Source organism: Pelobates fuscus, chromosome 13 (genome assembly GCF_036172605.1).
Source record: "Pelobates fuscus isolate aPelFus1 chromosome 13, aPelFus1.pri, whole genome shotgun sequence".
Lineage (NCBI taxonomy): Eukaryota > Metazoa > Chordata > Amphibia > Anura > Pelobatidae > Pelobates > Pelobates fuscus.
In genome coordinates this window covers 12,673,347-12,683,827 of record NC_086329.1, presented here as the reverse complement: position 1 = coordinate 12,683,827, position 10,481 = coordinate 12,673,347, and the positions used below count along the sequence as shown (strand labels likewise).

At 41.6% G+C, this 10,481-nt stretch overlaps 1 protein-coding gene across 2 annotated transcripts in view; it reads left to right on the top strand.

Annotated features, from left to right (window-relative positions):
- Window positions 1-2,612: 2,612 nt before the first annotated feature.
- KCNH5 (potassium voltage-gated channel subfamily H member 5) overlaps window positions 2,613-10,481 on the top strand; it is a 215,366-nt gene continuing 207,497 nt past the window's right edge. For both annotated transcript variants that reach the window (XM_063440105.1, XM_063440106.1), the window contains exon 1: window positions 2,613-3,361. In XM_063440105.1, coding sequence (XP_063296175.1) covers window positions 3,289-3,361 — 73 coding nt within the window. In that variant the 5' untranslated portion in view covers window positions 2,613-3,288. The remainder of the gene's footprint in view (window positions 3,362-10,481) is intronic.

Sequence of the window (10,481 nt, the reverse complement as noted above, 5' to 3'; positions counted from 1 at the left end):
ATTTCCTATCCCTTCCTCTCTCCACACTGGTCAGTGCTGGTATTGCAGAATAATCTCTATTTATATTGTGAAAAATACCTGCATTTGTAATGCCGGTATTACTGCAATACCGGCATGGCCAGGCAGTCTCAAATACCACCGGCTGTGCCGGCAACACTAAGAGTAGTGTGTAAAAAAAAATAAAAAAATGTGTGTGTGTATATATATATATATACACATTTTTTATTATTATTTTAAATCAATGGGCCTATTCCATGAGCATGGGCCTGGAGCTGCAGTTCCATCAGCCCCTATGTTAATCCGGCCCTGCTCGATGGATCTCACTTCAAGATGCAACAATTGCCCAGAGCACCTGCCTTGCAAAGACTTCTCATTGAGCTGCATTGGAAAGTCTGTGATTGGACAGCTACAGAAAGTCTGGGCGGGGTTAGAAAGGGAGGGCTTGCGAAGGCTGCAGACAAGATCTGCAGCTTTTACAAGGTGTTTTTAGGTTTGCCCCCAATGGAGAAAAAAAGAAAAATGGGGTTTTCATTGGAAGTATATCCACTATACAGTTTTTTTTGTTTGTTTTTTTTCAATCTAGGATTATGTGTGTCCACGGGTTTGGCCGTTCATCAAACATAAGACCTAATCTCTTGCTACGCTACTGTGTCTAATAGAGCCTTCTCTGCTAGACATTAGATCAAATTCGCTGTAACTAAAATGCTAAAATAGTGAGCATACACTGCTATAACTTGGAATTAGCCAGTAGTATAGATAACTTGCCATTATCATAAATTCTATACTGCCACTCACATTATTAAACTGACAGGGACGCTGTGTACTATATCTGTGCTCGATGGTAGCATTGCTTGTATCAGGGTAAAGGTATGTTTTTCTGTGTTTTTGTGATTAGGGACAGATAATCTCTACACTACAATACCCATGATTAATGAAAAGAGCTTGGCGTTTTGTTATCCAAGGTTCGGTAAAAGTGTCAACAACTGCCATTTAGGGAACAATATAATGTTAGGAGTACAAACCCCTATTATTTACTCAATTTCCTGGTTGCAAATTTAGTTTTTTGTCCCCCACTTACCTTTTTCTCTGGCACTAAGACTACCTCGGTGATGCCAACAGCTCCACCCCCCACACAAAGTCATCCGGCCCTCCTAGTGACGGCCAATCCAATACTCCTCATAGAGGACGTAAATCATAGAGGAGAATTAGGGACTTGTGTGCATGCTCAGTGAGTTAAATCAATGCTTCACAGGACCACTGCACCTAACACATTGAGATGAAGTGGTCTGGATGACAATTTAGACCAAAATAACCTCATTGTGAAAAAAAAATGTTTTAGCTGCAGGTTATTTTTTGGGGGGGAGGGGTAGGGGGAGGGGGTGTTTTTTCTCACAAATTATTTAAATCTAAACTTTGGTCGGGAGCCCACCTAAACCAGTTTCTACTACTTTTCCAAACGTTGTTTGCATTCATTATACATTGTTAATTTGTAGCACAGAATACATGTGCCATTGCTCCCCAGAAAACCATCTGTTGTTTTTCCCCTGACATTTAAAAAAACAAAAACAAATGTGTGAGTGTGTTTGTCCCCCCCCCCCCCCACCCATATCTGAGAAAACTACAAGTAAAATTTCTTCCTCATTGCATTTTATCTATTAACCTCCTTCTACAACATTTTTAATTACATATATTTAAAAAGAGCTAGTTTGGTCTGAAATGTTATCTTCATGCTAGTCTGTTCTCTATTATTCTTAATTTAGTGAATATTGCTTCCATATTAGTATTTACATCAACGTACAATGGAAGAGATATGCGCAGTACTATTGGCTTAGAAGAAAAGAGACATGTTCTGCTTGTTTAAGAGGAAAGTTTGGCTCAGTCTAGCATTGTGTAATGGGATAACTGCTACAATGACACAGTTTCCTGGGCTTTAACACTTTTGCTGCTATCCTCAGCACATTTGCTCAACACTGCTCTGCATTCAAACTGCCCATTTGGCTACAAAACAGTTAATGATAATTAAGGAGAACTCTTTCCGTAATGCCAATAATATATAAGGCAGAGAAAGGGAAGGCTTGTAAGGTTCCTTGAACCTGTCAGAATGTATAGAATAAAGAATTGGGGATGGGTGGGGACATCATGCACAGAGGAGTGGTTTATATGGGAGGATTCTTACTGGTTACATAGGGAGAATGCAGCAAAGAGGAGTGTGCACCAGTAAACCCAGAGGAAATAGTGGCTGGGGTTGAGGTGTGCAGGAAAACTAACAGGCACATTGCACAGAGGACAGCACTGCAGGCAAACAGACCTATAGAGAGGGGAGGAGAGAATATATATATACCTGGAATAGAGTAACAGGTATAGGGCAGGGCTGGGGGTAAACAGATAAAGAGGGGGCAGGTGTTAACAGTCAGGTAAGGGAGGATCCGGAGAGAGTAACAACCAAAGGATAACTGGAAGGGCAACAAGGGCCGGATTGTAGGGATACAGATCAAAAGTGAAAAGGGTAATAGGTGGATATAAAGTACCATTAAAGGGGCAGTAACAGGATTTTGGAAGTTTGGAGGGACAGCAGTTCACGGAGAAGAAGTTTGGAGTGGCAATCTCTGGATTGAGAGGAAGGCTGGGGGAAAGTCTCTGGATTCATTGGGAGAGTTGAAGGGCAGTCTCTGGATTGAGAGGAAGACTGGGGGACAGTCTCTGGATTGGGAGGAAGACTGGGGGACAGTCTCTGGATTGGGAGGAAGACTGGGGAACAGTCCCTGGATTGAGAGGAAGACTGGGGAACAGTCCCTGGATTGAGAGGAAGACTGGGGGCAGTCTCTGGATTGAGAGGAAGACTGGGGGACAGTCTCTGGATTGAGAGAAGACTGGGGGCAGTCTCTGGATTGAGAAGAAGACTGGGGGACAGTCATTGGAGTCAGATAAAGCCTCCTGGGGCAGACTGTGGACTGAGTGGAGGACAGTAACTGGATGTGGAGGGAGATGAAGGATGAGACTGGAGAACGCCTGAGACCCCAGGACTCCTCCTGAAGTCCCGGCGGGTGGCTGTCAGTCCAGGCGGGCCGGTGACTTGCTTCGGGACGCTGTCCATGGTGCTGGCCGGGGGCCAGGTCACGCAGGCGCACTGTCTCCGGAGCCCTGTGAGCAGCCCTGCCACAGTCTCAGCACCAGCAGCCGGAGCAGCGTTACCATGAACTGCTTCATCCCTCCCAAAGCCACTCACCCGGTCTCAGCCAGCGACTCCAGCAGCACCGCGTCCCAGCCCAGCAACTCCCCAAGCCCAGGATGCCGGGGGGAAAGCGGGGACTGGTGGCACCGCAGAACACGTTCCTGGAAAACATTGTCAGACGCTCAAGTGGTAAGTGACCATGCCCCTCCATCCACCCATCCCTTGGCATCATGCCCCCTATACCCACAGTGCCACCCATCCCTTGTCATCATGCCCCCCTATACCCACAGTGACACACATCTCATAGCATCATGCCCTCATACCCAAAGTGCCAGCCATCCCTTTGCACCATACCCCCCCCCCATACCCAGTGTGCCAGCCATCCCTTGGCATCATACCCACAGTGCCACCCACCCCTTGGCATCATACCCACAGTGCCACCCATCCCTTGGCATTATGCCCTCCATACCCACAGTGCCAGCCATCCCTTGGCATGAAGCAGACTCCCATGGCTAGGGGGTGGCTGGGACAAGTTTCACATTAACTTATCTGGTAGAGTGCTAGCCTTTAGCCCACCCTGTCTGCCCTCTGTGCCCCTGCATGCACTCTCCGGGTTCATAGGAATAAGCTGTGCCCAGTGTCTGAGTAGGGGATAGTCCGTGTACTGCATAAAGTTTGGGCTGTCCAGGGCAAGCTATGGTCAGGCAGAGAACGCAGCCTTCCATGCAAACTGCAACATTGTATGGAACGTTCCAATCCACACACAGAGCACAGCATACACAGGCTTCCCGGGACCTGGAGAGAGAGGGGGCACGGCATCAGAGGCTTTCTGTTAATATCCCTCTATTGCAGTGTGCAATCCTCCCTCATTATGTAACATCACTGGAAACCTCAACTGACACATAAGTTACAGTGTTTTGTTTATGGACTATCTATCTATCTATCTATCTATCTATCTATCTATCTATCTATCTCTATATACACATGAAGAATATATCTGTCTATATTCTACCTTTACATTGGGTTTTATATGTATATTACTGAAATATATATTTTTGTGTATGTGTGTGAGATGTAGATGTGTCTATATTGTTTAATGTATCTGCTTCTCCTTATATTGATCCTCCTAAATTTGTTGACCAGATAAGCAAAGTTTTTTTTTTTTTTTTATTGCTGGTAATAATATATACAATGCCCAATACATTTCCTTGAGATATTTGGTAGCCATCTGACTATTGAACCTGTATCTGGTTGTAGAATTCTTTTTTGTGAAATCATTAGTTTCTTTTTCCAATTTTCATCCACTATAATGGCGAAATAAATAATGAATTGCTTTCCAAATTTCACAGTATTTTAATATTAAACTCATGTTGCATCCCTAACTTTTTATAATGGTTTGTTTAGTTTGCCTTTGTTATGTGTATTGTTTTCTAGAACTTCTAACAGAAGCATCTCTTACTTCTATTCAGACATGTTTTTGTCTTATTATCAGAAGGAAAACAAATGTTTAAAATCTTGCATGCTGTCTGTAGGTATTCATTTTATTTTAAAAGAGTGATCATAAAACCTTCCTTCATTTGGTATATATAAAAAAAAAACCAAAAAACCCAAACAAACCAAAACCCTAGTTTAAAATTGGCGTGACCTCAATCTTCATAAGTAGTCTTGGTTAACCTGATTAATGAATGCATGCATTGAAATAGTGCATTATAAATACAAATTTCCTTCAATTTGCAAAATCTTTGTTTCACAGACCTAATTTGGGAGTTCTTGGTGTGCTTTTATATTTTTATTTTTTACCAACTGAAAAAAATCTAAATTATATTATTTGATCCTAATATTTACATTTTAAAAACCTCAACTACAGTATTCCTGTATCCGATGCGAAATGTCTTGGCTCCCATGTATCAGACTGCACAATTCGCATGTACGGAAGATGCGTATTTATTGTACGTGTGAAGTTGTATAGGCAGGGGATAGTTTAATGCAAGCTTCTCTCTAGCCCTAGAATATGGCAGATCTATTTGTACACTGATTATCTGTCATCTAGACTTGCCATCGCACCATATGGCATGATGTATTGCAGCAGTAACTGCAGCATTAAGTGACTCTTTATATTCAAATAAATTTCACATTTTAAAGTGGATCTGTCATGTTTTTACTTTTAGTCCTTTTTATCCTTTCCTAGGATAGCAGAGACTACTTGTTAAAAGGAGCTAGAGACGATATCAGCCTCCTTTTAAATACAAATACTCTGCTCTACGAGACAAAAAGAGGAAACCTTAGACTTCACAGGCCAATTGCTTGTTACATTTCTAGTAAAGTCAGTTTCACTAGATAACTTGAATGTTTTTGTTTTGACCTGTGGACCACATGATGTGTAGCCCAATATTGCCATCTTTGCAATAAATGGTCAGAAAATATTTTTTTTTTTAAAGCTCCCCACTTCTGTAGTCCCACAAACCAGGCATTGCACAGAAAAGGCAAGTAATCCCAAACTGCTCTTCAAAATAGTGGAGTTGGTAATTGTAGCCAAGTTAGACCATTTTTACTGTTAGTTTTATTGGCCTTAAATTTGCAGTTTCCTTTTCAATTCAGGTCTCCGCAAATTTCAGTTTAGTGAATAAGCCTCTTAGTATTTTATCAGCTGCCACCAGAGGTCATCATACCAGTGTTTTAAAAAGTAGAAGACCCTTTAGCAGTAATTTACACACTCTCTTAAAACCATGGGGTTTTCCCAATTACATGTGTATATTTCTCTTTGTGAATGTATATATTGTAGCAATACAGAGCATTGCTGAGCTTAACCCCTTAAGGACCAAACTTCTGGAATAAAAGGGAATCATGACATGTCACACATGTCATGTGTCCTTAAGGGGTTAAAGACAGAAAAACGTCATGTCATATTTTGCACTTTAATAGATTTAAGTTTACTATAGGTTGTGGTTTTTGTCTTTTTGTATGTTGTTTTTTTTTTTTTTTAAACCATTTTTCCCCCATTTTTTATTTACTTTGGATGTCTGTTCTGGCATAGTAATAAAGCCATACAAATTAACCTTAGTAGCATTTACTGGGTTGAGGGTATGAGGATGTCACTCACTTGCAGAAACTTTACAGTTCTGCTTTTACCAGTTATTTTAACGTTGGAACTTTCTGTGGTGTTTTTAAACTGGTGAATCCTTCCAGCTGTCTTTGGGTTAATCATTAAACAGGGAACTCTGCAGGGGTGACAGGTGATTTGCAAAACTGCGTCAAAGGTGAAGAATTGTAGAGGTGGGGGATCCCCAGTTCTGCTGAGTAGATGATTATTCATTGATTTGGATACCTATTTTTTTGTTTGTATTTTAACATCAAACTGTTTAGTTTTGCGACAATGTCTAAAATATATCCCTGCACATCTATAATTTGTATTTTAGGAAATCCAATATGTTTCTTGGACCGTATTTTTTGACTAGTAGTGCGTGCCCTGAAAGGTTATCCATTCCATAATGTCTTATTCTGGGAAAATGTATATTATTCCTATTGTATTGATTTTTAATAAGTTGCCTTTCACTTTTCAAAGGGAAACCAAACTGCTATTTTGCCTAAATGTTTTAGATTTATTGATCTGGCTCTGGAGTCAAATGGTTAATTTTTTTTATTACGAGTCAAGAAATTTTACACATGAGAATTACCAACGCCTAAATCAGAAATGTCCTTATGCCTTTGAAATCCTGCTTTATGTTGATATTCAGGTTGGCACGTCCCAGAATTAATTCCGGCATTATGTACCTTGTGTCTGCTAACAGTTTAACTCGATGATCAGTATTGCTGTTTTGAGCTTTCCTGTGGGTTCCTGAAGAAAGCATTATGAAGTACAGACATTCATCTTATGTCCCAGATTTCATGCGTGATGCCTATATAATGATATTATGTAGTGCCTCTTGCTTATTAATATTTTATATTTGCTGTCACTTCATGCTGGAACAACAGGGCTTATAGAACCGTTAGATTTTGAATTAGAAAACCGTATTTCCTCTTCACCGTAATAGTTTATAAATTCAATTGTCTTTTTTTTAAAAGGGGGTAAAAAAACACAAGCTTGCACATCTGTAATATTTTAATCAAACGGTGGCAGATTGTGCATGATTTATACTGCTGAACTAAAAACACATTGTAAAGGCTGCAACAGCAGAAATCCCAGTCAGTCTGTCTTTATTGAGATATGAACCCTGCGTTACTGCCTGGCTGTTTTAACAAGTTCAGAACACTTGCATTGAAAAAGCAGTCATTGCATTAAAGGGAAAACATGTTCAAAGAATCCATATCGGGGTCTTTCAGTATGTAGTGATTTGTAGTTAAAATAACAGAAACGTGAAGAATTGAGCAGCGCTAAATAAGTGAGCAAAAATAGGGAGGCAGCAAACCTGAAAATAGGGTATGCCCTTCAAAAACCCTTACATACAACTATAGACAAAAATACAAATTCAAATACAGGATGCACCAGAAAATCAAATGTTAAGACCAAGGAAACAAATGCTAAAAATAAAAAATAAAAACACTATCATAAGAGTACAGTGAAAAAACAGATATTGTCCTTGGGATAATAAAAAAAAAAATGGGTACCAGGTATATCAAAACAGTACCAGAGCTTTGTTCATTCTAATCACAAATTCTCATGCAATGTTTTTGGTGATAGCTTCACTTCTTTGAAACATATGAAAGAGAACATCGGGACGTGGAAAGTAGTGAAATATGCCAGTTAAATGAGTTACACACAGCACATGAGCTTACAGTTAGCAATTCACGTGTAATGGAGCTTAAACCAGCTCCAGACAAAACTGCATGCAGTGATTTAGATCCCCACTTGTAGGGTATCACTTGTAGGATACTTTTCCACAACAGGATACCAATAGGGCGCACCACGTAAAACAAAAGGAAAAAACAATAGTGTTTTCCGTTTTTGTAAGTAGTTGAAAACGGTGTAGTTCAAAACGTACTTACAATATGGTGAGCAGCAGGGCCGGTGTAAGCATTTTTGCCGCTCTAGGCAAAAAATATTTTGCTGCCCCATTCGCTCCACCCACTCATGCAGACTAACACACACACACACACACTGACCCATACAGACATGCACTGACCCATTCAGATGCATACTGATCCATGCAGAGACACACTGACCCATACAGACGGACCCACAGAGACACACACTGACCCATACAGACTTGCTTGCATCTGGCAGCCTCAGTACTTTTTTTTTTATTTTTTTTTCCTACACATATTCTGACATGCTCCCGTCCACTATCCTCACGTACAGGGGAAGGGGCAGGAGCAGGCAATTGAAGCGCTTTCGCGTTGCTGCCGCCTGCTTGTCAGAGTCTTACCTGAGTTGGGAGTCTGTAGCGCAGATATGTTGCTCACCCTTGCAGATAGCCACAGGCCAAGGTGGTCAGGTAAGAATTCACCTGGCCTGTGGGTCTGTGCACGGGGGCTGTGCAGGATGAAGTACCAAGTCGCAGGACAGGCAAGGACTGAACCAGCAGGATTGTCAAGGGATAGCCGAGGTCAAAGGATGCCAGAGGGCAGGAACAACAAGGAGTAGCCAAAATCAAGGGATGCCAGAGGTCAGAGTAAACCTAGACAGAAGCCGGGTCAATAATAAATAGCAGATCAAACGACAGGAACACTGGTACGGAACACACAACAGGATCAAAGACTTGACACTGATCACAGGGCGAGGCTGAGTTTAAATACCCTGCTGATGTATAATCAGGGTCAGGTGAAGCACAGTCAAGTCAAGGTACAGCCCCCAGAGTAGTAGACAAGCCAGGATGAGCAGGACTGGAATCACTTGTCAATATATAAAGCTGCTGTGGCTCAGAGGTAAGAAGCAGGAGCAGGACTGAGAAGTTCCCCGGTTAAAGGTACAGCCTGGAGCCTTACTCCTGGAGCGACCACGTCTGGCCATCTGTCTGCCGTGGTAAGAACCGTGACACTGCTGCAATGAATGTCTTGGAGAGGGTCTGGCTGGGTATGCCACTGGACCGGTGTATTACCGGGCACTAGTGAGCAGCAATGTAAGTGCTCCCTAGTGCCCGGGAACATGGGGCGACCATGGCAGAAACTTGATAGAGGGGCACAAATTATCATAAATCCCTCCTTTAAGCAGCGCTCTAGGGGGCTGCCTAATTGGCCTATAGGAAGCGCCACCCCTGGTGAGAAGTCAAACTGCTCTGTGTATCAGGTGTGGGTGGTAAAATCTCCACATTGGATTCTTTAACGTTTGTCCGCAGATATCACCAGTAGAAGGAACGGGATGCCAGGTAGAAACCAATATAATAGTGATAAAATAACTAAAAAGTGGTAGGTAGTCAGACAATACTTTATTAGTAAACAAATAATTAAAATTCACTACATGTTTCATCTTATAGTGCTTTATCAAGTGGACAAAAAACAGTGATTTGTAGTTAGTCTAATAGATGTTGGAAATTCTTTCCAGACGCATTAGAATGGCCTAAATGTTACCAAATGATCCAGAGCATTTACTAACTTCAACAACTCATTCTTTAGTGAATGAACCAACTGTCTTAACTCAAAAGTTTTGAAATTGCTTCCCATTTTCTAGGCTATGTTTGATTTTAACAAATTTTAGAGGATTTTTTAATAATTTTAGAAAATTCCGGTATCCCCAGGTCAAAATTTCAAATATATAAAACAAAACCTAAATGTACATTATTTCCAGGTTCTCCCAACAGCCCGATCCTCCTCCACTGATGTCACTCCCCGTAGCTGTAAGTGGAGGGTGAGCTAAGAGTAGGCTAAGAGTAGGACATGGTAATATGGGGGTGGGGGCAGTGCTGCCATTGGATGCCTATCTCTAGCTTACTGTGTTGCTGATGACAGACATCCCATATGCACAGAATTGATATTCGTCAATATGAACGCTTGTTTGGGGCTGGGTAATGGTGTCCCAATGATGCTGCTAGATGTGGAGTTACACCTCTGGCAGTAGAGATGTTAGTATGGGCACTGTTTCATAGCGAAATTCTGCAGGCCCCATGACCATTTCAAATCAGTAAAGTGGTCTTGGTGCTTGGATTAGCACTTTATGTGACATGTCATATTGGGTTTTTCTTAAGTTTCAGCTTTGCAACCATACTCCCCCTGGAACCCAAAGACTTTGGTTTCCTGGAAGCTGCTCGGCGGGTCATGGGAATAACGCTGCCGGATTACTAGTCTGCATCATTTATGGTCGGAACTACGACGGTATCTGATCGTCTTCGAACCTCCGACTTTCGTTCTTGATCAATGAAAACATTCTTGGCAAATG